The sequence below is a fragment of the Cheilinus undulatus genome, linkage group 5 (genome assembly GCF_018320785.1).
Source record: "Cheilinus undulatus linkage group 5, ASM1832078v1, whole genome shotgun sequence".
In the NCBI taxonomy this organism is placed as follows: domain Eukaryota; kingdom Metazoa; phylum Chordata; class Actinopteri; order Labriformes; family Labridae; genus Cheilinus; species Cheilinus undulatus.
In genome coordinates, this window is record NC_054869.1 from 41,784,118 (window position 1) to 41,812,021 (window position 27,904).

Here is a 27,904-nt window from a genome sequence, read left to right on the forward strand (position 1 = left end):
CTGGCCACCCTCCCTCCTCTCTTCAGCCCGGGGTTGTGGAACATCAGGACCTGTGTAGAACTGTTAGCGCTCTCAGACCATTCGTCTGATCTGAATGAAAATACACACTAAAACTTTCAAAATAAAATCTGATTGAACTTCCGTCTCAGGCTATGGTAAGGGGTTGGATACTAAAAGTTAAAAACCTGACCCATAAAACCAGAGTATGAAATGCTTAACAAAACTGAGTACACAGTCTACTGACAGGAAAGAAGCTTGTCCTCCTTGAAAACATTGTAATGCAGCAAGCGTAATTTACATAGCAGTGTTAGCTGCGTAAGCTACATAGCTAAGGGAGCCATGTAACTAATGCAGCTAAAGTTAAGGTCACAAAGCAGCTGCATAAGCAACATAGCATAGTGTAGTTGGATAAACCGTAACGTCATCATTTGATGTTGAAACACCAAAAAGTGAGAAACATTGGACGAAAGCACCAGTAATTATCGAGAAAGTGTTCTTGCTATCACAGTTATTTTTGGTTTAAATGCCTTTTACTGTGCTGCAAACAGAGACACCGTGGAGTCTGCTCTATACGGATTCATCTTTGCCTCCTTGTCTTTTTTTCACCTGAATGTATTTCGTTAAAAAACTGAGCAAAGAGTGTAAATTAAGCCTGGGCAGCTCTCACACAATCATAATATATTCTTGTGATGAGCCATGGTTCATACTGACCTCCCCAGAACAAAACAAAAACAAAATAATTCAAGGTTTTTGAACATCAATCAAACTTTTCAAGTAATGCGTCACTCTTTAATAATATCTTACAGTGGAGGAGAGATCTGACATGTAACGGAAGCTGCATGGGTCCTGTAAACAAATAAAAAGTGCTGTGAAACTCTTTCCTGAAAGTAAATGGTGGATTTTTTTTGGCACTTTTCTGTGAATGCAGCAGTAACAAGGTGTCACTTGTTTTTTGTTCTTTGCCGTTCCTGCTGTAGCAAATTACCAACTGTCGTCTAACTACCCTTTCATTCAAAAAAGCACCTCAGGTTCAGTGTCAGAAACATTTTCTTCTTTGACATCCTGCTGGTTATTTTCGTGGTTCATCGCCAAAAACCTTTCATCTGACAGCTCATTTTTATGCATTTTCATTCATAAGGAGCTTTGCATCGATCATTTAAGGTTGAATGTAAATAGTGGAACAGGAGGCTGATCTACATGCACAGATTTCCAGGTAGATCAAGATTTTTAAAGTGAGAGTTGCATAAAAGAAGCATAGGCATGGTTTTATAACCTGATGCCAGATAGACTGTTTCATATTTTACATTCATCTGGGAAACCTCCCATACAAAGCATTTTGAAGGGTAGGACTTTTAAATTAAAAAATCTTGGAAGGCGATTGGACAAATGTTCTGTCTGTCTGGCCAATCAGAGGGACAAGACAAAATGAGGTAGTAGGAATGCTCACCTCTAGTACTAACATGACATCTAACACCTGTACAGGCTAGTTCTGACTTAATTTATTATTCTAATGGCAGTGCAGGCTAAGGCTAAGATTTATGCTGAAACCTATCAGAAGATGTGCGAAAACATCTCTTGCTAAGAGAAGCTTTCGGTGTGGCTCGTTGCTCTTGGTATAATAAAGAAATCTAATCAAGGTCTGATAATACTGCCGCTTTTCTACTGAGCGAACAGTTAATGTTTTAAATAAGACCCTGATCAATGAGCAGAGCTCTGTTTATTTTCATGCATGGGAAAGCTGATTTACTGGTAGGCAAAGGAAGAACACTGACAAAATAAGAGGAACCAGCAGCTGAGCAGAAAAAAAAAACATAAATGAGATTTGGCTGCATTCAGTTTAAACCATTTCTGACAGAATCCAGACTGTGAATTAACCAGCAATTAATGTATTGTCTGTGTAGCTTAAGCCTCGTTCCTGCATTTCTCTGAAACGGCCAAGGGAACAAAAGTTATCCTACAAAATCCAGGGAGAACCAAGTATAAGCAAAAATAGGGAATTATAAATGAACCAATGCAAATAAAACAATCCAAAGAGTCCTCAGATTTGACAGATTGTGAAAACTGATTTCAGAGGGTCAAAGGTATTATCACCCTTACTTTTGCAGTATAAGCAGGGAATGGACAGTTAGAGTGGGTGAGGTGGTGTCAAGCCAAGATTTTGTAAGTAAAGATTAGGATATTATAGTCAGAGTTGGGTAGTAACGCGTTACATTTACTCCGTTACATGTACTTAAGTAGTTTTTATGAAAAATCCTACTTCTAAGAGTAGTTATTGGGCAAAGTACTTTTTACTCCTACTTTGCTACATTTGTGATTAAAAAACAATACTTCTACTCCGTTACATTGGGCATGCACTGGTCGCTACTTTTACTTGTCTATAATTTATTACCTCTGCCAAGGAGGTTATGTGATCTGCAGGGTTTGTTAGTTAGTTAGTTAGTTTGTTAGCAAGATAACTCAAAAAGTTATGGATGGATTTTGATGACATTTTCAGGAACTGTCAGAAATGGCATAAGGAAGAAGTGATTAGATTTTGGGATTGATCCGGATCGCCGTCTGGATCCAGGAATGTTGTGAAGGATTCGTTACTATTTGGAGATAGGACCAATACCGGAGGTCTGCGCTCTCCGAGTGCATGTCTAGTTTTCATTCTGTATTTTTTACACTCAGCTGAGCTCTCGCAGCAGCGTGAGGTAAAATCCTCAGCACCACAGAGTAAACGGAGGAGTGACCCCTCCCCCTTAACTATCAACAGTTGGAGATAATGGCTGAAGATGCAATACCTGCGTGTCCTTCAGAGGAGCATGTTTATCCCTGGTCCAACATCAAGACTCTCTGCCTTTCAAACGACGAAGAATGACAGCCGCATAATGTGCTGCCTACTGTGTCTACCTAAAACGGTGGAAATGTCAAGCTCCAAAAATAGCACGTCTAAGAAAGGACGTTATGGTAAGAAAGATGAACAAGCTAACGACTGCACTGCTAGTTAGCTAAACGTTCAAATCTCTGTTTTAGCTTGCAGACTGCAAAGACACAGTTGTGTCAGTGATAAATGTCGTCATGTGTCCAACTACCTCTGCAACTCTGCCACAAATGTGATTTTACACGCCATTATTTAACATTATGTTGTAGGTGATACTGTTATCATGTGTGTGTGGCATCTCGTATATCAGCGATTATGGCTAACATGGTTATAACATGGGGCTAGTGGGCCAAATTTCGTTGAGTGATAATCAGGATGAAAATTCATAAATTGGAGCTAAAAAGTAAAAATTAAATAAAAAGGACAAAAAGTCAGAAATGAGGCCAGTTCATAAGATTGATTTTATAAATATAAGCCAAAAATCATTAACACATGATAACATTAATACAATGTGATTAAAAAGTAAGAACTGCAAGGTACAAATTCATTTATGAGAGATTAAAATCATCATGTAGAAATAAGATAACTATTATGAGAGAAAGAGACTTTTTCTCTCATTATATTACATTTTTCATCCCATAATTGTGATTAACAAACATAATCTGACTGCTGCTTTATGTATTAAGTTACGTTTTTTTATTTCTTTTACTTTTGGCAAGTTATGCTACTTTATTTATGACATTGTGCAGTTTACATTACTACCCCTGGATAATATGTCGTAATGCAATACGTTTTAATAAATTGCACAAAATGAAGTTACTCATGATGTTAATTCTCATGCTAATTGATTAGGAATCTAACAGGAAACCAAAGGAAGGCGTGCAAAAACAAAGGAGGGATTGACTTCTAGTTTTAGCAATAATCTGCCTGCTGCATTTGGATTTACTCTAAAGGTATTATAGAAGACTGCAGTATAATTTACAGCTTAATACAAGATTCCATCAGAAACAGAAAAAAAGAGACAAATCAGATGAAGCTGCAAAACACTCTAAAAAAGCTCAAGCTGGGTTCAAACTACATAATTTCTTTTGTCTGTTACAAGTGTCACTATGTCAGATATATGGAAGCCCATTTCTGCCACTTAAAAAAGAAAAATGTGGAAGTTAAGCAATGAAAAAAAAAAAACCTAACTAGAAAAGCACTCGGAGAGTGAGACCTCCGCCATTAGCCCTGTCTCCCAATAGTGAAGAATCCTTTAAAAAATTCCTGGATGCGTCCTCCCACCACGGCATTCGCCGATTACTCCCTCCCCAGTGTGGAGGAAACATGGTGAGGTGAAGCATTGGCTTTGCTATGGGTGGACTGTCATGGTGGAAGCAATGCCTGCCAGTGCTAACAGATGCACTGACAGTCTCACCCATGGTCTCACTGGACAACTGGAAGTCATGGCAGAGGGTGAATATTCCTCTATTCCTCCCAGCATTGTGAGTATTCTCGCTACAATTTTCTGTCTTTCTCTCTGTTACGCTCCGACTCATCTCCTCGACTGGGTGTGCGTCTTTCAAACTCTATAAACTCTATAAACAAAACTTTGAATAGAAACACACCCAAAATGCTGCTGGGATCGAAGTTACTCATGTCCGCCATCTCCTGGTGTAAAGGGTAACAGCGCAGACTTCTGCCATTAGCCCTATCTCCCAATAGAAAGAATCCTTAAAAAAATTTCTGAATCCAGACGGTGATCCAGATCACTCCCAAAATCTAGTAACTTCTTCCTTATGCCATTTCTGACATTTCCTGACAATTTCATGAAAATCCGTCCACAACTCTTTGAGTTATGTTGCTAACAAACTAACAGGCGAACAGACCCACTCGATCACATAACCTCCTTGATGGTAATTATGAGATACGAAGTCATAATTGTGTGATAAAAAGTCATAATTATCTGAAACAATGTCATAATTGTGAGATAAAAGTTGAAATTATGAGATGAAAAGACATAATTATGAGATAAAAAGTCATAATTATGATTTTAAAAGTCAAAATTATGAGGTCAAAAGTCATAATCATGACTTTTTTCATAATTTTTATCTCATAATTTCAACTTTTTATAAAAAAAGCCAGTTCAGTTGTCCACAACAATGCTGTTAACCGCAGTTAACAGTTTGATAAATCAGAGCCAGTGCATGGGAGTGCAAGAACCCTCACACTAGACCAGTCATTCTCAAGTGGTTGGTTGGGACCCAAAAATGGGTCATGAGGCTGTTCTTAGTGGATTGCCAAGGTAAAAGGAGAAAATAACCATAAATTCCATCATGTACATGATCATCTAAACTTATTTAACTCCTTTTTTACTGGGGGAAACAAAACAGTTTTTCTTATTTTAATGTGTTAATTTCTCAAAATATCAAGAGAACCACCACAATGCACTCCTCAACCAGTTTATTGAGAACTACAGCTGACAGGGAGTGCTGGCTCCAGTGGATGTTCTTGGTTGTCTATTTAAGCTGAAAAATTCCCCATCTCTCTCTCTCTGCTCTGTCAGTGCCAATACTTACCTCCGCTGGCTGCTATTTAAACCATACAACAAGCTATTCCTCCACCTGCAGGCTCAAGCTCTCATTCCTCCTCATATTTCTGCATGTAATACAGCTCTGCAGAGAAGGATGAGGTCTGAGCCTAGAGATCAAATGCAAACATTGTCCTGCTGCTGCAAGAAACAAATCAGATATTATTTTTTGATAGAATGTACTATTTTATACGTTCATCACATTGTTAAAGGGCTGTCGAGGATTTGGGTTTCCAGCGGCTTTGACATTGACCTGGTGTGCACCTTTCGGCTGCTTAATGCTGCCACCCAAATATGTATTAATCCCTGGCTAAAAATAGTCCTGAACCAATGCAATATTTACTCCTGCAAATCATGCTTGAGGAGGACTATGGACAGTTAAGAAAGTAAAGGTGTAATTAAGCCTGACCATCGATAGTCTGTGAAAAAGTTTAAATTCATAATCATCAAGCCTGCTAAGATTTTGGAAAATGCTTCAGGAATTAAAAAAGAGAAAAACTAAAAATTAAATCACTGACAGAATGGCAAAAGTTTATTTGATTAAGGCATGGTTGCCCTGACTTGTGATATTATTTTATAACACATTTTATAATGAAAATAATAAACAAAGTGCTTTGGCATGCATGTAGAACAAACATTACGGTAAAGCCTAAATTTCCACTGCAGTAGGCACCACTACACCACTGCATATTGTGTTGTCCAGTTTTGTATTGTATTGTATCATTCCGTCTATATATGCCCCAAAATAGGATTGGACAAATATTTATTTTGCAATTCTGTCATGTCCTGCCCAAATTTTACCAGAGTATACAGTACTACCCCCATTTGTCAAAAAGTTATATTAAACAGGCACATGTTGGTGTGCAAGTGAAGTGCAAGCACAGCGGCAGAGTGCATGCCTCCACCAGCCATTAAATCCTTGGTAAAAATTCTTTGGTTAAAGAAATACTGACATTTGCAAGGCAAGATTTACAGGAGCATTGGAAAGGATTTATAGTTTAAGAATTGTTCTTACACTTAGTAAACCTAACATCAGAACAGAGGAGCAGCCAAAGTTACTCTTATTCCTCTCCATCTATGAAACACATGTGTGCTCTTTCCTCTTGCTTCCCTCCCCTCTTTCCTGATTTAATATGAGAAATTCTAATTATCATAAAAGATCGGGTAGTGTGAAGAAATGTTCCATGTCCTTACAACATATGAGTATAGACATTTATTGATATTTATTTCTGTGTAGCGTTTCAGTGCTGAGCTCCGTCCGATAGCGGTTTCACTTTGCAGAAAGCTTATGAAAAGTTACAGACTATTCCAGCACCCGAAATAACCAACAGCACCCATAAACGTTACCTCGATTTAAAATAAAAAGGGGATAAAACTGCCTTTAAAAAAGATAAAACCTTTTTTAAAACCTTTGATGATTTCAAAAGTTTCTGGTGTTGCTGGTGCAGGTGAACATAAGATAACTAAGAAACGTCATTTCTCAACACTGAACTACAACCTGAAATTAGAATTAAGGTGTTTCTTCAAACTCACGTTGTCTTGGATCATATTACAGCCACTGGTATACGTTTAACAGTTTGGTTGTAACAGCTGACTGGAGAAGACTGTACCACAGTGCCAGCACTGTGCCAGTTGTGCCGTGCCATGGCACACAAGAGTATATGGGCCCGTATGTATGCATGCATTTGCCGTTTGTCAAATAAGCCTGATTCATTAAAAAGAGTTCTGTCATCACTTTTAAAGCATCTTCACACACAGGCAGCTGTGCTGCTGGTGGAAATGGACACACTCTCAAGAAATTTATTATAAAAAGAGCACTCATTACACATCACTGTCTCCAGTACAGTAATGACTGTAAATACCATGGCATTTTTTGAAAATACCTGGAATATGGTATTACTGTATTACCGCCCATTCTTACCTTAAAGTCAACACTGTTAAGCTTATCGATACTGCCACCAGTTCTTGAAAGGAGAGAAAAAGCTTAAAGTGTGTCAGCATTGTGCATCAAATCAAACCAAAATGCGGCACCTTTAACTGTTGGCTTGAAGAAAAAAAGACCACCTGCCAGTAGCATATATGATGTGTTCAAGTAACCTCAGTAAATTAAACAACTGTATTTTATATGCCCAGATGTGTTGAAATGCCACATAACAGAGAAAAATTCAACTTTTGATGAGAAACTTCAATAAATACAGCTGTGAATCTGAGGAATGTTTGCATTTGAGGGATATGAAATAGATGTGACAGACTAAATCATAACTTTTTAAGTTAAGCGCTACTCTACTGAGTTTTGACCACTTGTGTTGTAATAGTTGTCATTATTTTGTTTTTCCAACAAACAATAGGAAAGTATTGATAGTATTATTGATAAGAAATAAGGATCAATCTTAGTTCTGTTTAAACCAAATATTAATGAATTCTTCTCCTCTTTTCTCCTTTAGGGGCAATTTGATGGGCAAGCCAGCTTTGTGAGTATTATCAGCTCTATTTTACTGAATTATACCTACTTCCTTGTTTGTCCTTCTTCTCTTCCTCTAACCCTTGATGTGCCCTGGCTTACTTTGACATATTTTTCTGCATCTTTCCCCCACCACTCCCTCATATCCCATCTTCCAGGATGTGCACATTGGTAATCTGAGGGTGAACACTAAGTACAGAGTCAGTGTGGGAGCGTATGGCTGGGCAGGGGAGGGCAGACCCAGCATGGCCAGAGACATCAGCACTGCTTCACATGGTAAGAATATGTGAGTAGTAGGAGTCTATTTCTGCAGTTAATGTGATCATTTCTGTTGTTGCATTGTTAACTCTACATATTTGATTCCTTTCTGTTCCCATGTCATTAGACATGTGCATGCCTCCGTCACCCCCCACTCAGCCTGTTGTCATGGCTGTTTCTGACACGGAGCTGGCGTTGTCATGGCAGCAAGGAGAAAGTGAGGGAAGCTCACCTGTCCTTCACTTCCTGGTGGCTTACATCAGGTCAGTCATAAAGGATCCGTCAGCGTAACGCATACACACTCCTCTTTGAACAACATGCAATTAAACATACACAAACTAGAACTTACATATAGATGCTCAACAGATGGAAAGCAACGCAGAGTGGAGAAACTATGAAGAGAAAACAAAAGCCAGAATGTGGATTTTAAGCTTTGCTATATTGTTTGGTGGTTCTTTAATGAAGCACAATTTCTTATCTCCATTTAAGAGCTTTTTATGGAAGCCCATTTCCACCACTTAGAAAAGGAAAACGTGAAAGTTAGGCCATTAAAAAAAAAAAAAAAAGAAATCCTAAGTTATAATTATGAGATAAAGTCAGAATTATGAGATAATTCAAAATTATGAGATAAAAATTCATATTCTCTTTCTCATTATCTTTTCAAAAACAACAAAAGTCGTGTACTGACATGTCTACAGTCGCCATGGTTTGCGTTATGCAGCTCTCTATGGAGATTACTCGTCAGTAGTGGCGGTAGTGGTAGCGGCTACGTGCTCTGATTGGCCTGTAAAGATGTGACAGACCGAACGTTCATCCAATCACCCTCTGAGTTTTTTTTTTTTTTTTTTTTTCAAAGGCTCTATTTCTCAAAAACTGTCTATGGAAGGTTTTCCAGATGAATGTGTGGCGTGTCAGGTAACATAAACACAGGATCGTGTCAGGAAATGTCCAAGCACGGAGCCACTGAAAATGCTGTAGTATACATGACAAGCCTGTAAGTGGGGCTGTAACGCTGCCCTGGAAATGCACCAAAGGAGAGAAGAAGATTACCAAATACTGCCCAAAACTTTCTCCTGGTTGCCCTCCTGGTTGTTCTCCGCAGTGGATCATCTGGTGTCTGCTGTTCTCCGTGGTCGTAAAGGAGAATCAGATTTTGCTGTAAAAGCCATCATAAGCTCAATAGCTTCTGCAGCGTGAACACAACCCTGTAATCCGCCATTATTGTTTTGGCTTGACCCGCACATGCAGCTTAAGTGGGCTATGTTATGTATGATGTAATCCTTTGAAGGAAGATGCGGTTGGCTAGCCATATGGAGACCAAATGTAAATGTCAGCATTTACAGATTTGTTCACTCTGGGACCCAGTTTCAAAAAGTAGCGTTTACAGCCTCCCAAAATGCCATTTCTATCTGGATGAAATGCCGATATGACAAAAAAATTTGGCGTATAATTCCTGAACTCATCTTTGTGTGGATGGGGCCTAAAATAGGGATGAGAGAGTGGGGGAGAGGCATGAGGTGAAGAGGCTGCAGGCCAGACCTGAGCTGAAATTCCAGTTTATCCTTTGATTATATTTTGTAAGTTGTCAGATTTTCAGAGTATTCACAATTTCACACTGAGGAACATTTTCCTGAAATCATTCCACAATTTTAAGATGTAGTTTTTTGCAGATTTGTAAAGCTCTGCCCAACTTTACTTCTGAGAGACTCTGTCTCTCTAAAATGCTTATTTTTACACTGCGTTCCAAATTATTATGCAAATTGAATTTTAGTGTCATAACCATTCAGATTTTGTTTTTCATTTAAACTCATGGAAGGTCTTGTGCCTCAGGGCTCTTTGGATCACTGAAATCAGTCTCAGACACCTGTGATAATTATTTTGCCAGGTGAGCCCAATTAAAGGAAAAGTACTTAAGAAGGATGTTCCACATTATTAAGCAGGCCACAGGTTTCAAGAATTATGAGAAAGAAAAGGATTTCTGCTGCTGCAAAGCCTCAAATAGTGCAATGCCTTGGACAAGGAATGAAAACATTAGACATTTCATGAAAAATTAAGCATGATCATCGTACTGTGAAGAAATTTGTGGCTGATTCAGAGCACAGATGGGTTTGTGTCGATAAAGGCATAATAAGGAAGGTCTCTGCCAGACAAATTCATCAGATTAAGAGAGCAGCTGCTAAAATGCCATTAAAGCAGCAAACAGGTAAATGAAGCTGCTGGTCCCTCTGGAGTCCCATCAGCCTCAAGGTGTAGGATCCTCCAGAGGCTTGCAGTCATGTATAAACGTACTATTCGGCCACCTCTAACCAATGCTCACAAGCAGAAACGGTTGCAGTGGGCCCAGAAATACATGAAGACTCATTTTCAAACAGTCTTGTTTACTGATGAGTAACGCACAACCCTGGATGGTCCAGATGGAGGAGTAGTGGATGGTTCGTAGATGGCCACCATGTCCCAACAAAGCTGTGACGTCAGCAAGGAGGTGGCAGAGTCATGTTTTGGGCTGGAATCATGGGGAGCGAGCTGGTAGGCCCCTTTAGGATCCCTGATGGTGTGAAAATGACCTTGGCAAAGTATATAGTTTCTGACTGACCACTTTTCTCCATGGTACAAGAAGAAGAACCAAAATTAGCAAAATTATCTTCATGCATGACAATGCACCATCTCATGCTGCAAAGAATACCTCTGTGTCATTGGCTGCTATGGGCATAAAAGGAGAGAAACTCATGGTGTGGCCCCATCCTCTCCTGACCTCAACCCTATTAAGAACCTTTGGAGCATCCTCAAGCTAAAGATCTATGAGAGTGGGAGGCAGTTCACATGAAAACAGCAGCTCTGGGAGGATATTCTGACATCTTGTAAAGACGTTCAAGCAGAAACTCTCCAAAAACTCACAAGTTCAATGGATGCAAGAATAGTGAAGGTGATATCAAAAAAGGGCTTCTATGTTAACATGTAACTTTGCCTGTTAAGATGTTTTTGATTGAAATAGCTTTGATTTCAGTGAATATGACCTCCTAATGCTGCAAATTCAACAAATGACCATTTTCAGTTCTTTACAACCTATAAAATGTATCAAAACTCTGTGGTGCGTAATAATGTGGAACAGTGCATTTTGGTTTTTCTATTTTTAAAGAAATAATTGTTATCATTATGAAGATTGTTCAAAAACATTTGAATTATGCTCTAACAGCTGATGACTTGAAAAATATTCAGACTGTCATTTGCATTTATATTTGGGAAAATAAGAGAAAAATATCATTTGCATAATAATTTGGAATGCAGTGTACACCCTGTCCTATTACAGACCTGTTGCAGATTAGCTTGTTTAGTTGCATATGCTCCCCTAACTATTTTCTTTTGTATTAGTTCCACTTAGATTTGCAAATCATTGCATTCTGTTTTTATTTTCATTTTATATAGTGTCCAAACTTTTTAAAAATTTGGGTTGAAGTCCAAAAGAAGGATAATTGAGGGATTAAAAAAAGGTTCATTAAGCTACAAGCAAAAAGTAAAAGGAGGATTCTGCTTGTCAACAGGAGGTTCATGCTTTAAAATATTTGTTGCAAAATATGTTGGAGTAATTTTGATTCAAAGTTCTCTACAGGGCTCATATTAATGGATGCTGCTCATTCAGTCCTAATAAATGGACCTTTGGCATTCACTTATCAACACGTTACTGTGATACAGAACACAAATCCCTTGTTTCAGTGACATGCCTGCTTAATTTTAACATTTTTTTCTGCCGAAGCACAAAAAAGAATGGTTTTCTGTCTAGTCGTGTCCGGCCTATGCACGCTCACACAAAACACATTATTCGAGGTTCTCCCATGTCTAGACAAGTCCTCAGGCTACAAAGTCAAGGAATTTGAGGTCAGAAATAATTGGCGCAGAGTCGTCTGATAATTTGCCAGACGTTTTCATTTAAAAAAAGGCAGAAAGGATGTAAAAATATCTCAATTGCAATTGTTAAAATAAGAGAAAAAACGTTAGAGCTATAAAAGGAAACAGAGAAACGGTGCCCTTCATGATGCAGAGTTAACATCCTGAGACTGAGCCAGACAAAGAAGAGAGACACAGGCAGACAAACTGTCACTTACTGCGACAGAGCAGACGTGAAGCAGTGTCTGTTTTTGCATGCGGGGGCATTCTGCTCACAAAAGGGCCATCTCAGAGCCAAATCTTCCTCGGCTCACATCAAAAGAGGCCTCGCTGAAGAGAGACATTGAGTGGTGGTGAAGATGACCCCATTCAACAGATAGCTGTGCCTCCAGGCGCTCGGCATCGGCACACAGATACGGCAGCTCGACTACGACGCCGGAGATGATAGGAAGGGAAAATAAAGTTCAGGGGTTCATCATTTTGTTTGGGTGCTTTAATGTTTTCTTCAAACCAAGGCTGTGATTAAGGCAGAAAATAATTCCTTAAAACTTCAAGGGCTTCAAAAATAGTAAGACAACAAAAAACAGCCCAATCAATAGCTTGTTCTTTTGTTTGGAAGGATGTGCTACAGATTTGGGATTTCTTGTTATTCAGATCCAAAATTATTGTTCACTGAAATTACTGTTATACATGCAACAGCAGGAAGAACATAATCAATGGAAATATCATGTCAGAATGTCCTTTGTCAAAGGCATTTTTTTTCTAAGTGTTGGGTTAAATGTCTCATATTTTAGTGACAGAAAAATCACAGATAAAAGGCTAAGGGCAATCTTTTTGTGTCTTGTTTCCAGGCCAGAAATGGACACAGAGTGGACCTACATTCGTGAGCCCATTGTGACGAATTCCATGGTTCTGAAGGGGTTGTTACCAGAGACAGAGTACCAGTTTGTCATCAGGGCTGTCAACATGTATGGAGCGAGCCCGCCCAGCCACATCAACAGCCCCGTACGCACTCTGGGTAAGAACGAACGTCGATGTGACGGCCAGCACAGCTCGGCCTCAGCTTTCTCAGTCATCTGGTTTCATTTCAAAACAGTGTCTTTTTCAGTTTAGTTTAGGCTACACACCCACACGGAACCAAACACACAATGCTAGCTTTTGTTTGTTTCTTTTGCATCACCAGAGTTATCCTCACAACAGTTACCTTCACCAACCGCACTGAGTAAATCTGACTGTTTCCACGGAGGCAATTATAGTTTCTTTCCGCCATAAAAGACAAAGTCAAAATGTTGGAAACTCAAATACCTTTTTAAAACCATGCTCTAAAACCAAAATGACTCCATAATTTTAATGATCCGTATAACAAACACCACAGTCTTAGAAAAAACACAGATCTTCAGTCACAATTATGCCAATTATCATGAAAAAAAGAAAGCAACCGCGGCCCATTCAAAATCATAGACCAGCAAATACGGACATGTTAAAGTTATTTTGGCATCTCATAAATAGTGAAGGAGATTGACACCTGGTTCCATAAGGACCAGTTTCCACATTTAAGTTTCGTTAGTCAAGGAATGTGATGTTACATATCTGGTCAAGTCACTCCATTCTTATCAAATCACAGGTGCCGAGGAGTTTTTTGAAAGCTGACGTATCATACTAAAGCCCTGCACAAATGTCTTTACTTAATCTCATTCCTGTTGGATTTTTGACCGTTACCACCCGCTCCTGTAGCGCGTGCCGTGCACTCCCGCCTGTATCCGCAACATGTGTATCCAATTCCTGCCCGCATCCTGTGCGGATTCTGACAGTCCATGTAAATTATGCAGAATAACAGACAGTGCATTTAATTAAAGGACTGACAATGTTAATGTGTTCACTTAAGCAAGACAAAGTTCCTCCTTGAATAAAGGAAAACCCACTCACCACAACTCACATCCCTGTCATGCCTGATGGTGACACAAGTGGATTAAAAAAAACAGCTTGGAGCTGCAGCCACCAACCCTATTTACACAGCATTTATTTTTAGTCTGGAGAAGTGGACTTGTTTCCTGATTTCTGTAAAGTTTGCGCATCACAAAAACTGCAGTGCACTTCCATCAGCTCTTGCAGACAGAGCAATGAGAAGGTTAGTAAGATGCAATAAATGATATAAATGAGGCACACTGAATGAGCTTTATGGCAAAGTGTTATATTGTTGAAAGGACAAGCTTCAGGGTGCAAAGTGCACACCAGGCAGCTGCTGCATGTGCAGCAGACACGCTATCCAGAAAGAGAGAGGCTGATAGAGAAGGTTGGATTTTTCAAGACAGGCAAAGAGAGAACTACGTATTTTGTCTAATTTGAATTTAAGAGGTTTGAAAGATTTTATCAGAGCTGAAGAATTTAACCAACTGTGCACAGCTCCACTACAACTTACCATCCTATTGGAGCCCAGTCCTGTCCATATTTCTGACCAGTTTCTTGCAAAGTCAGGTCCTAACGAATGTTATCCAGCTGCTCCCTGGATAACAAACACTGTCATCTCCCGTGTGTAACAGGCACTCTGCCACATGCACGGACAAGTGTGGTAGAGTTAAATCGTCATTATTATAAGTATTATAATGTTTGGTGTCAACTGATTTCAGTTACCTATGATTTAATTTTATGTCAGCAAGAAGTTGCACTGTGGTCTTGGTCACTTCTTGTCGTTTTAACAGGACATTGTTTATAACAATCTTCTGGCATATTTACCTCCAGCTGTCATGGTTAAAATGATTAAAATTCCTCTGTTCATGGTAAAAATTAGAAACATTTAATATAAATCTGGACACAGGCTGTCCTATGAGATGAGAAGTCTGCTTGTTCGGTCGAGAAGCAGCACTAAAAGGCGTACGAAATTACGCTGACAGGTGGCCCAGTTCATGGCATGTGCAGGGATGTCGGAGGGTTCAGACAGTATACAGACATGCAGAAGAATGACTGTTGGATTCAAACAATTGTAAAAGTCGGATTTTTATTCAGCATGATACAGGCTTGGAACAGTATGAGTTGATCAGGCTTCAGATTAGGTGCTCTGGTGAGGAATAAATCTCTACAATGGACCTCTGTCTCTCCTCACTGCACTCTGTATGGTTTGTAGACTGATCACAGGTCAGTTGAAATGAACCATATGTCAAATCAGATATGGTATAAATGGGTTTCTATTTTACAGCCTTAAACAATAATAGTAAATGTAAACTCACGGTGGGTCATCAAGACTTAAAAATTCATTTTCAGTAGATGCTCTGTGTGATGACATTAGTGACGTATCTGTGCTCAGGCCTGGATGGGTTGAGCAGTAGTGGGGGACTGGGAAGGGGGGAAAATGGCTTTAGCACAGTGAGTACAAATTGCCTAGTGTGAGTGCACCATAAGATGAAAAAAATCATTTAAAAGAACTGTAAAAGACAGACTAAAAGGCAACATTCCAGTAGAAATTAATGAAATTTCTTTTTACAAAAAAATCACAGAATATTTACAGATTTTTTTCTACCTTTTTCTGCAGAAAGGCAACCAGTTTACTGTGCATTTGCTTGAATGTAGGGCAGGCGTTGGGTAGTGTGTCAGTGGGTTTTAGATGGCGGAGACACAGCACAACAGAGTCATTTACTTTATTATTTTCTGCTGCTGGTTACACTTGGGGGAGGGGAACAATAAAGACTGATTGATATTAAAGCACACAAACACACATGCATTGACACAGGTGTGTGCCAGAATTACATCCACATAAATGCAGTAATAGCAATGTCTTAATGGATCAGGGACCATGACATTTGCACTGTTTTCCTGCAGACTTGGTGCAGGATGTTTTTGCATGTGAGTGTATTTATGTGGATGTTGGTGCTGTAGAGGAATGATTATATGTGGATGCTTAAATTAAAAAGCCATGTAGACACAATCACATTAACCAGATTTCTTTTTTTTTCTGACCCACACCGCTGACTGCACAAAGCCATGTGGAAGGGCAGCTTCTGCTTGTACGCCATGTAAGCTGTCAAAGCGTGGTAAATGCTGCTGATTAAATTAAGTGCTTTAAGTCCTGCATGACAGAGGCAGAGCTGGGAAGAAAAGATGAGAGGTAATATTAGAGAGACACATGATGTCACTGAAAGTTACATGAAATAAGATAACGATGAGCCTGTTAGACGGACACACACACGCTCGCACACTCACGCAGACAGACGGACAGAATCGAAGAGATGGAGACGCGTGGTTTCTTAGCAGGGGATAAAAGCGGGTTACGTCCCAGTCTCATCAGACAGGATTAAGGACGGGATGCCAGACCCCTTCTCTGGCCATGCACACCCCTGATCGATGCACACATACACACACTTCCACACAAACACACTCGCACAATGCAGCGCTGCTGGAGCGAACAGCAGGGGTGAGCTTGACTGACTGACTGACATACTTTTCTTGTTGCTCTCTCTGTGACAGTTCCTCCTTCTGCGTGTGTGCGTAAAGCAGCTGGTAACGTTTGAGGGGGATTGTTACACAACAGCAGATTAGTTTGCTGAGGGCTTTTTTGGGCTTCCCCCCTCCTTAAATGCCAGCAGCACTCAGTATTCAGGACTTAATGTTATTAAGCTGGGCTAATGACCACTTACAATCTTAACATCCATTCAGGCTTTATAGTAAGTTTATTTAAGATTGTTGACTAATTAACCACTTTTATAACTGTAAAAGTTAGTTGATAAAACCTACAACAAAATGGTAATGATTTGATTGTGAGTTTCCAGTATTTAGTTTTCTTAATGGGGAGTTGGGGGGGGCAAGGAGGGGGTGGGGGTTGTTATGTAAGATTGGATTAAGATTTCCATCAATAGATGTTAGGGAAGGGCCAAACTGAACTTTTACAGTGTTTCTTTTATTTTTGTTTGCTTTTTTCTGGGAAAGGAATTCCTAAACATCTTAACTATGTTAAGATCTTAATTATGTTGTTTCTTATGTCATTATACCTAAATTTACAAGATGATTGGAACAAATGTTGGGAAACTTTACTTTTTAAAGCAAGTTTTTAAAGCAAAGCTCTCGTTACATTACTGCAATGACCTGACACACCAGATAGACTGTTTCATTCATCCTTTTCATGGTTTATATTTCACACCCATGCAGGCAACTGTGCAAAAATAAAAGTATTTAGGAAGAGCAAAAAACTTCTCAGTGTGATCTAATGAAATGTCTGTCACCTTTACTACAGGCCAACAGGGGCTGTAGAAAATATAGATACACTAAAATATTGCGATATTTTGTGGCGTAATGCTGTATCGATATTCTAATATGCTATGTTGATATTTTATTGATTAATAATTTACTTTTTGGCTGCTAGTCTGCAGCAGGTATTTGACTCTTCTCTATTTAGGCAATTAGATCACGCTAGCCTTCTGGCCTGAGCAAACCAGTGCTGCCAACTTATCGATTTTGTCGCTATATTTAGCGAGTTTTCAGAACCTTCCAGACTGCAAACAAGCCGCCTTGATAGTTTTTATATTGTCCCTTTTTGGTCTATTTGGATTGTTCCTGAGACTGTTTACAAAGAAAATGTTAAAAATGTTCATGTTTTACCATGACTTCTTATAGGCTCTTAAGTGAGTCATGGTGTTAAAAATCAAACCAAATTTAAGAAAAGTAGACTAAAAGACAAAAAAAGAATTAAGATAAAATAACACATTTAAGAAATCTAAAAAAAAAAAAAAAGGAAATACTCTGCCAGAGTGTCTCTTTTGGGTGTTTTTTATTACTTTTTTTCCACTCCCACTATGTTATTCATTGACTGGCACCAGTTCAGGGTGTACCCCGCCTCTTGCCCAATGACAGCTAGCATCCAGCCCCCCATAACCCACAATGGGATAAGCAGTATAGAAAATGGATGGATGAACTACGTAATTCCTCTCTCCTACTGCGTCTGTTATTACATGCAAAGGACAATTATGCAAATTAGGGACATAATTTAGCGACTTTTAGGACCAACAATAGCTACTTTTCTTACTGAGGAGTTGGCAACACCGCTCAGCAGTCTTTAAAGCCGGACCAGCTTGTCTCCCATAGTCTTCCTCCACAAAAACCTTGACATTAAGTATTGATATAAAAACTGATGTAACATGAAATATAAAAGATTGGAGTACATTAACGCTTTATTGATCAATAACAGAATAACAGATGTCATGACCTTTAAAGTTACAGGAGCTAACCATGTGCAATTGGTTGCATTCTTTGTCGATAATAATCACTTCTGTTTTTGTCCTTGTTCTTCCTGAGCCGCGACTCTGTTTCGTGGAAATACGTTTCAGTATGTGGTGCGACGGCCTGGGTACAGGCTAACAGGTTACTACAACTTCATGTTTGTGTTCTGTGATCATCATCAGTGAAATGTTGTCATGAGCTCAGTACGTCACAGCCATCTTTGATAAGTCTGTCCATTTGTGCAACTGTCACATGAATCAGAAACTTCAGTGCATTGTAAGAGATAATGTCTAATTTTGCATTACAGCTGTTTTTGAAGTAGAGATCAGGAACCTTCCTGTGAAGTCCAATTCAGAAAAAAAGCAGATACAAATTTGTCATAGAAGCAGCATGGCTACTCAGGGAACCTCAGGCCTGTTTACATTTTTGATGATGACTTTTGAGCATTTGAATACCACATAACTGCACTTTAGTACATGCAGCCATGCTATGCATTAAAAATGTGTCTTGATAGATGACCTGGTATTGGTACCCAATTGCCTGCCCCTTATACAAGAACGGCTCATACTTCATACTTACTGTGGCTTGGTATCCTTACATACTGTGTGCAGTGAAGAATGGATGGGGGTGAATTAGCTTCAAGCTAAATGACTGGTGGTGCCTCTTTGACAGCTTTCCTCCCTCATACTGTCATAGACATGCTTTTAAAGGACACAGTGATATACTATTCAGAAAATAAATCCTGTGCGGTACTGATTAGATTAAAATGAAATATATGGATGAGCCAGTATCAAGAGCTCCCCTTTAAGAGACAGTTTCCTTTTTTTATATTCCATTTTTTTTTGTTTGTTTTAAAATTATTGTTTAGAAAAGGCAAAATGGTACCAACAGAAGAGCCATTTTGGAATGGAAAGACTAGCTTCATTATGGCACTATTGCAGAGTCACTCTCTGAAAAAGGCTGAAGAAAACTAGTGCCTATAAAATGTATTCACCCCCTTGAGTTTTTTACCCTTTAATCAATTTAGTAAATCAGTCATTTTTAATATTATTTGCTTTTTTGGACAAAAAAACCCTCTTTAATGTCAAAGTGAAAAAAGTTATCTACCAACTGATGTCAAACAAAAATATGTAATGTAAAATAAGTGACAGCATAAATATCCACCCTCTTTAAAGTGACTCACCTGAATTGGCGCAGCCAACTGTAGTTGTCTCTCAGTTAATGAAATGGGGATCACCTGAATGCAGTGAATGTGTCTCAAGTGACTGTAGTATAAAGACATCTGTGTCTAGAAGGTCTGGTCACTGGTTAATCAGTATTCCTGGCTACCATTATACCATGAAGACAAAAGAACACTCCAACCACCTCAGAAAAAAGGTTACTGAAAAGTGTAAGTCACCAGGGGTACCAAGACATCAATAACTTCTCTGAAGGAGTTCCAAGCCTCAGCAGCTGAGATAGGAGAGACTCTGCATACAACAACTGTTGGCCAGTTTCTTTACCAGTCAAAGCTTTATGGGAGAAAGGTACTGTTTAAGAAGACTCGTATTAAATCCAGACTAGAGTTCACCTAAAGGCATGTGAGTGACTCCATGGCCAAGTAGAAGAAAGTTCCTTGGTCTGATGAGACCAAAATCATCCTTCTTGGCCATCAGACAAGACGCTATGTTTAGTGGACACCAAACACTTTACATCACCACAAACACACCACACCCACCGTGAAACATGGTGGTGGCAGCATCATGCTGTGGGGATACTTCTCTACAGCTAGCCCTGGAAGGCTTGTAGACGTAGAGGGTAAAACGAATGTGTTAAAATATTGGAAAATCCTGGAGGACAATCTTATTCAGTCTGCTTGAAGACTACGGACTGGGAGAAGATTTGTTTTCTAGCAAGACAATGACCTGAAGCATACAGTGACAGCTACACAGAAATGGTTTAGAGACAGCAAGGTGAATGTTCTGGAGTATGCAAGTCAAAGCCCAGATCTCAGGGGATTTTTGGCTGGACTTGAAAAGAGCTGTTTCAGTTTTACAAAGAAGAATGGAGTAAAATTGCAGTGTCTAGATGTGCAAGCCTATTTGAGACCTATTCACACAGACTCAGTGCTGTGATTGAAGCCAAAGGTGCATCTAATTAATACTGACTTGAAGGGGATGAATATTTATGCACTCGCTTGTTTTATATTACATTTTTTTTATTTAATTAATGTTATCAATTGATGTTTTTCACTTTGACATTAGAGAGTTTTTTGTATTTCTTTTTGTCACAAAGCCAAATTATATTGACCATGATTGATGTGTAGAATTAATAAAAGTGCAAAACATTCAAGGGGAGAAAACTTTTTTATAGGCACTGTACTTTATTACTACAGAAGTCCTTCCTCTAAGAGGGTAGTTAGCCAAATGTTTTGAGTTGTCTAGAAAGATTTTAGGAGTGGTCACAGCCTGGATCTGTCTCTCTACAAAGGATTGCTTTCATTTAATCATTTAAACCATACTATTCAACATTTCAACCATTTCACTTCCCGTCCCATGATTGTTTGTATGACTGACAAAAGAATGAAACTTTTGAAAGCATATAATGACAGATTGTGTAACTGTCCTTTTGAACAGGAGCATCCGAGGTTGGCAGCGGAGATTACGGACGTTACGTCACAGATTCAAGGAACAAAGACGACGACATGTTTGATATTGATGACTCTGATTACGACATCTTTATTGAAGAGGTGAGTCACTACGTGCCCCAGATATACACCATTACCTGTAAATCATATAAATGCGTGCAAATGTGAGGCATAACTCGGCACCCTTTTTTTGATTTTTTTCTCTCAGCTGTGATTTTTTTTCTCTCTCTTTCTCCTAGTTGAAGCCATTCCCAGGTATCAACCAGGACAACAGGAAGTCACAGCTACGTTCACGTCCTAGTCCACCATCTGGGAGAAATGTTATTTACAGAATGAACACCATCGCCCCACCCAACACAACTGCACCTCCAGCTCCATCTACCACTTCGCCATCAGTCCCAGACTTCTCAGATCTGATTTTTCCCACCACTTCAGAGCCCAGTACGACCATCATCACCACCACAACTGTACCACCCACAACAACCAGGTACATGTACTGCAAAAACATGAATCTGTCTGTTCTTTATAAGGTCTTTACGGGAGGTAACAGCTAAGAACAGACAGAAAGAAACAATCAAGGAAGATTTTAAGGTCTTAAGTAACTTCTTCTGCCGTTTATCTGTTCTCTTAGCTGGTTTGAGTGCTGTCTCTCTTAATAGCTTTCTTCCCTCTCAAACTTACTTTAGCTCTCAACAGTAGCAGTGAAATGTCACATACATTTAGGCTGACATTTTTGCTGTGCTATACAGCATGTTCATAACTTATCTCTTTGTATTTTTAGCTTTAAAGAAGGTATTATCTCACTTCAAGAGAAGTGTGCAATTTACAAAATGTCACCTAAAGATAAACCTTCAGACAGAAGCAAAAAAAAAAATGAAAACCACTCACTTTCTAGAGTAAAACCCTTTCTTCTGATTTGTGTAGCAGCACTTTGCCCCCCACCACCACAACGCCCACCATGTCCCCCTGGAAAGGTGAGGTACCGCGCGTGTATGACCTGGCCTGTGATGATACGGTGTGTCCACCCGACAGCTTCTGTCTCAGTGATTTTGACAGCGGAGGCTCCCGCTGCCACTGCAACCTGGGACGACGAGGGGACATGTGCTCTGAGGGTGAGACTGCTGTCTCTTTGCTCTCCGAATACATGTAGCAACTCCCAACCTTTGTAGTCATACCATGATTTTGTCTTTCGTTTTTTACAGTGATACCAGTGAACTTCCCCAGATTCTACGGGTACTCTCACATGACGTTTGAGCCCTTGAAGAACTCGTACCAAACATTTCAGATCACTATAGAGTTTAAGGTAAAGCCTTTAATACACTTACTGTTTGCTTTCAAATGTGTTAAAAGATTTATGAGACAGTTTCTGTGTGCTACAGTCAGACTCTGAGGACGGGTTGCTGCTCTACTGTGGTGAAAACGAACATGGCCGTGGAGACTTCACCTCTCTGGCTCTGGTGAGAGGAAAGTTGCACTACAGGTAAGGAAAACACAAATTCATGTTTGCAGAAAACTACACTCTACATGTTTGACATGACATGTAGACATGTTTGCTACCCGGTTTAGCTTATGCCTTTAACACTGACAAATATAAATGAAAACTGTGGAAAATGTTAACTTTTAATGCAAAAAGACATGCTTTTTCAACTGTTTTACTGGAGAAGTTCCTTCTAAAATGCATTGGCATAGAGTCATACATGAAACATCTCATCGGTTTATTTCACAGGTGTCAAACTTAAGGCCTGGGGGCCAAATCCGGCCCATGGAACGATTATATCCGGGCCGCGAGATCATATATTTTTTATTATAACTGACCCACCAGTATGATGTCTGCAGATTTCCTTCAGTATAATAATGTAAACTTCACCTTGATTATTTAAAATATTCTTGTTAAGCCATAAAAATCTGAAAAGTAAAAAAATTAGATTAAAAGTCAAGAATGTGGGGGAAAAAAATTTGTGTTTTATTTCATATTTTCAATTTTCGTTTCAAGATTATGACTCAAAGTTATAATTTTGACTTTCATTTCATACTTTGATCTTTTCAACTCATAAATTAGACTTTATATATCACATTTTTTATCTTTTAGATTCCCAATTTGAAATTTTAAGTCATATTTTGACCATTTCAACTCCTTACTTTGGCTTTTTAATTCCATATTTTGAACCATCAGACCCACAATTTAAGACATAATTGACTTTTAAACTCATGATTTCAAATTTGAACTTATATTTTGACATTTTAAACGTATGATTTCAACTTTCTCCTTGTATATTTGCCCTTCAATAACATTATTTTTCTGTTTTTAATATCGTGTTCTGATCTTTTGAACTGATAAATTGGAATTTTTATCTCAAATTTTAGCCTTAAAACTTTTAATTTTTTTCTTTTTTGAATTTCCAAATGATTTATCATTAGTGCTGTTTTTTTCATGTTTTATCACTGGTGAAAATGAGGTTGACAGTTTAAGGTTGTGTTGACTCCTGTTCGGCCCTCAGGTTAGACCTAAATCCAGAATCTGGCCCCTGCTGTGATTGAGTTTGACACCCCTGGTTTATTTGATATGTAGGTCCCACTGCTGTAGTAGTGTTTTTCAGGCAAGGCACACTGGTGTACCTTGAGTCAAGTCTAGGTGTGCCTTGGGAATTTGTAGAACCATGCATGAGTGCTATGACTATAAAAAAATGGAAAAGCCTCTAAGAAAAAGAAAAATTTCAGCAGTATGTCTTGCTGCACCTTTGTGTCTTTACAAGGTTTTTGGATAATTTCGTGTAAAAACGGCTAATAACAGGTACAGAACGTTTTGGATTTGCTACACCAGATTGCACAGTCAACAGCTGTGAGTAAGGATGATCTGGGTGAAATATACACTGCAGAAATCTACATTTTAGCATGTTTTTTGGTAACTCAGTTGTCCCCAAATGGTGTAGCATTGATAAATGCAATTTTGCATTGATATGGGGATGGTGTACCTTCAGTTTTTGGCCTGATCTCAGGTGTGCCTTGGGCCAAAAATGTTTGAAAATCACTGCTATAGAGAATTGGCCATCAGTATTAGCTAATGCCATTCAAACCCATCCATGCCCATTTACTTACCACTGACAAAGCAGTGGAAGCAAATTGGGGCAGTGTCTTGCCCAAGGACTCATTGACATGTGACAGCTGGGGATTGAACCCACAACCTTCCATTTGCAAGACGACTGACTGTACCTATACAGTTGCCCCAAGCTAAGGTTTCTGAGACTATGAAGAAAAGCAACTTTTTGATGGTTAGATGGCCTAGAGCATCCGGAAAACTGCTGCTCTTGTGGGATGAGTCTGAAATGGTATGCAATTACAGAAAGCTGTCAAAGGAAGGAAAAACAGTGAACCAATGACAGTACATTTACATTAATTCAGTACATTTACATGCAGTTAGCAGAAATCAAAATTTCTGTGTCAGCCCATCTAAAATTGGATTGAAAATGCATGTAAACATGCTAGTCAAAATCAGGTCATGCTGAAGGGAATTTCTCAAAGTCTGACCAACACACCTAGAAAGGGCAGTTGGAAGTTGACTTGCTATTGCATGTACAGACCTCAATCAGACCCAAAGGAGACTAGGTGTTCCGAGCATGTTTCACAGCCATTGCCTTTGGATTTGACCCAAAATTCAACAGCATAAATGCTAAGCATAGCGAGAGATGTGTTGTCATCTGCCTTTGGATATCACCAGCTGTGATGTTTGTCTTGTTTGGAGCATAAGTAACACAGAGAGTGTTTTTTTTTTAATATACAGATCTATCAAGTTTATCCAAGTTGACAAACACTGGTTAGATAGTTTCCATATTGTTTGCAAGGTCAGTAGGAAGACAGTCTATAGTACCCACTCACAATGTCAGAGGCACACATGCTCCTGTCAGTACATGTGCTTTTATATTGAGAGGACGGCAGTAGTGCAGATGACTAATTAAGCTGTATTCATAGCTCTACTTGTGTTTATAAAGGCACTGAAACTAAATGATGCATGTGTGGAGTGAAGGCTGGAAGTACTGGAGCTCCCACCTCTGAAAAGTCAGTGCTTGTGCTGATGGAAAGTTGTCGGCACACACAGTACATCACAATTTATTAATTTGGGCTTCAAAGTGACAGAACATCTAGCATGCTTATGCTAACTTCTGCTCACTGCCAAAAGCATCACAGTAGGCACATGAGCATATATGGTACAGAAGGAGACAAGAAGAAACAAGACATCAATTTTAAGGTGTTGACTTGGCCTTAAAGTTCCCCCTCTCTCAGCCTGGTAGATTATCTGCGGGATATTCTGGACCACCAAGTCCAGTCCATAGAGACCTCACCTCATAACTGACAGGACGTAAAGCTTCTGGAGTTGTCTTACTGCCAGACAACACACCACCAAGAGACTATGTCTCATCTGGTCAGGGTGATTTTTTCTCTATGAATTTGAATGTTTTTAAGGCAAAATGTTCAGTTTGCCTGTTATTATTTTCTGCATGCCCTCTGAAAATGTCACATAGAATAAAGGGGTTTGGATGGCTGTCAAATACTGTTAGTCAAAAGAAATATGGTTGTAAGAAAAGTATTTTAAGAAAAATGTCATTTTTTTCAAACTTTAATGCTTGAGTTTATCTTTATGTTAACCTAACTCTCATAGGTGAGGTATTCACTGCTAAACATGGTCCTACATCAGCTGGTGCAGCCATTATTAATATTAAAAAAATATATATATCTTGATGTTGGAACAAGCAAATATGGAACATGTATCCATACATTTTATTTTACTGTATACTCCATACTTGACAAATGCTGATTTTCCCATGATGTTAGTTTCAGTCCTTTGTGGTTGCGATGTTTTTAGGTTCAACTGCGGTACAGGAGCTGCTCAGATAGTCAGTGAGAGTCGTATTGTTGTTGGCCAGTGGCACACGGTCACTGTCTTCAGAGACGGCATGAGCGGCTGGCTGCGTATGGACAATGACACACCTATATCAGGACGCTCACAGGTAACAAGAACACAGACAGGGGATAGACAAACACTCTCAATGAATAATTACAATGACATATGATGTGCCCTTTTTTTGAAGATATTTATTTCATGCAAATGTTTGTTATTGTTGACAACTTTCTGTCTTTGAACCAGCTTTTCAATATAATTCATCAGTTAAATCGTGTTTAATTTCTCCCACTCTTTCAGGGTCAGTACACTAAGATCACCTTCCGCTCCCCACTCTATCTGGGAGGAACCCCGAGTGCTTACTGGCTGGTCAGAGCAACAGGGACAAATCGTGGTTTTGTTGGCTGCATTCAGAGTCTGACCGTCAACAACAAAGCCATAGACATTCGACCGTGGCCTCTAGGCAGAGCGCTCAGCGGAGCTGACATAGGTGAGGGAGCATACAGCACTGCTTGTGTGTATTCCTGTAACAGGTGTTCTGTTGCTTTAACTGCTGCCACTTCTATTTGATTTTAAACCTTGGCACCCATGATGCACTGGTTCTGAGGATTTGGTACTGAGACAAAAAGTTTTAAAGTAGCTATGAAGCTAATTCCCCCCACCACCACCTTTTTGTTGTTATCAAATACACTGTAGAATCAAAGGAAAGGATCTTCACTCCATTACATAACATTAAAGGGACATATTATGCAAAAATCACTTTTTCAGGATTTGGAGGATCAGGAGAGCCATGTCCATCATGCCATATCCATTTCCTGAGAGGGGCGGAGTCAGGGGTGAAGTCTGACACTTCAGTAACATTTAAAGCCACAGACACAGAAACAGCTCATTGTGAGCAGGACTGAAACAGAGGGCTTTTTAGACAAGCAAAAATCCTATACTTGAGTGTTTTTTCAGCAACAGACTTCACAGGCATGTTTTGGGGATTTCAGAGACCAATAGAAACTTGTCGTGAAAAGGTAAAATATGTCCCCCTTTAATGTTCTGCAGCAAACATCATGAAAATAATTTTTATTCAGCGAAATATATTGTTTTGTTTTATTATAATGAATTATTTCAGTAGAATAAATTTATAAACAGCTGTGTGCACAAGTTTTAGGCATGTAGGGTGCTCATGATTTGTCACCAGGCCCTGTGTGCCATACCTGGGGCTAAAGAGTGAGGGGCCTTTGCCCCTGGTAATACTCAAAGTCATCCAGACCATGATCAGCATTCTGCCAGTCCTCTTTCCCCCCTGATGATGCCCTTAGACAGCTTACTCACCACGTCTGTGCCTTACTTCAGCTGCAATTTTTGGCCCAAACATGCCTAAAAGTTCTGCACAGTAGTATATATATATATTAATCGTGACTCAAAATATTATTATGTAATATTGCCAGCCTTGTCTGGGAGCAGAGTTGAGCCAAATGAACTGGACTACCAAGAAGAGCTGGAATTCCAATCAATACAAGTGAAGGGGAATATTTGTTATTATTTAGCTGCTAGTTGTGCCGTTGGTGGTCTCTCTGTGTGCGTGTGAGACAGCGAGAGTGTTTCTGTGTTTTTGTATTTGAGCCATGCAAATGTAACAACTAAAATACTGATGGTTAATCACAGTTAACTCATGATTTAAGGAGGGGGGGCAATTACTTTTTCACATAGGGCCAGATAGTTTTTGATTATTTTTCCCCCTTAGAAATTAAATAATCATTCAGACACTGCATTTTGTATTTACATGTTCATGTATTCTATCTGCCTCAAACACTTCCTGTCTCACTGATGCGTGTACCAGGTGAGTGCAGCGACAGCGTCTGCGACCTGGTCAGCTGTGCTAACGGTGGAGTCTGCTATGCAAACCGTGCTGATGGTTACATCTGCCTGTGCCCACTCGGCTTCAAAGGAGCCCTTTGTGAAGAGAGTGAGACTCCATTTTCCTTTTTCCCCTCTTACACTTACATAAAGAAGAAACATTTTTCTTGTTGACAAAAGCAGGTTTGGATCTTTGTGATAGCAGATCAAATCTCTTTGTGTTTCCTTCTACCTAATAGATGTCATAGATTGTCACGCAGACCTTTAAGGGTAATTGCTGAGCTGTTGAGCACAGTATG

At 39.3% G+C, this 27,904-nt stretch overlaps 1 protein-coding gene across 1 annotated transcript in view; it reads left to right on the forward strand.

Moving 5' to 3' along the window:
• The first annotated feature begins 2,812 nt into the window (after positions 1–2,812).
• LOC121510060 (pikachurin) overlaps positions 2,813–27,904 on the forward strand; it is a 43,818-nt gene continuing 18,726 nt past the window's right edge. The window contains exons 1-13 of the mRNA XM_041787947.1: positions 2,813–2,949; positions 7,877–7,903; positions 8,052–8,169; positions 8,279–8,414; positions 12,885–13,051; positions 20,853–20,965; positions 21,103–21,350; positions 21,788–21,975; positions 22,066–22,166; positions 22,243–22,343; positions 25,722–25,866; positions 26,058–26,247; positions 27,589–27,714. Coding sequence (XP_041643881.1) covers positions 2,947–2,949; positions 7,877–7,903; positions 8,052–8,169; positions 8,279–8,414; positions 12,885–13,051; positions 20,853–20,965; positions 21,103–21,350; positions 21,788–21,975; positions 22,066–22,166; positions 22,243–22,343; positions 25,722–25,866; positions 26,058–26,247; positions 27,589–27,714 — 1,663 coding nt within the window. The 5' untranslated portion in view covers positions 2,813–2,946. The remainder of the gene's footprint in view (positions 2,950–7,876; positions 7,904–8,051; positions 8,170–8,278; positions 8,415–12,884; positions 13,052–20,852; positions 20,966–21,102; positions 21,351–21,787; positions 21,976–22,065; positions 22,167–22,242; positions 22,344–25,721; positions 25,867–26,057; positions 26,248–27,588; positions 27,715–27,904) is intronic.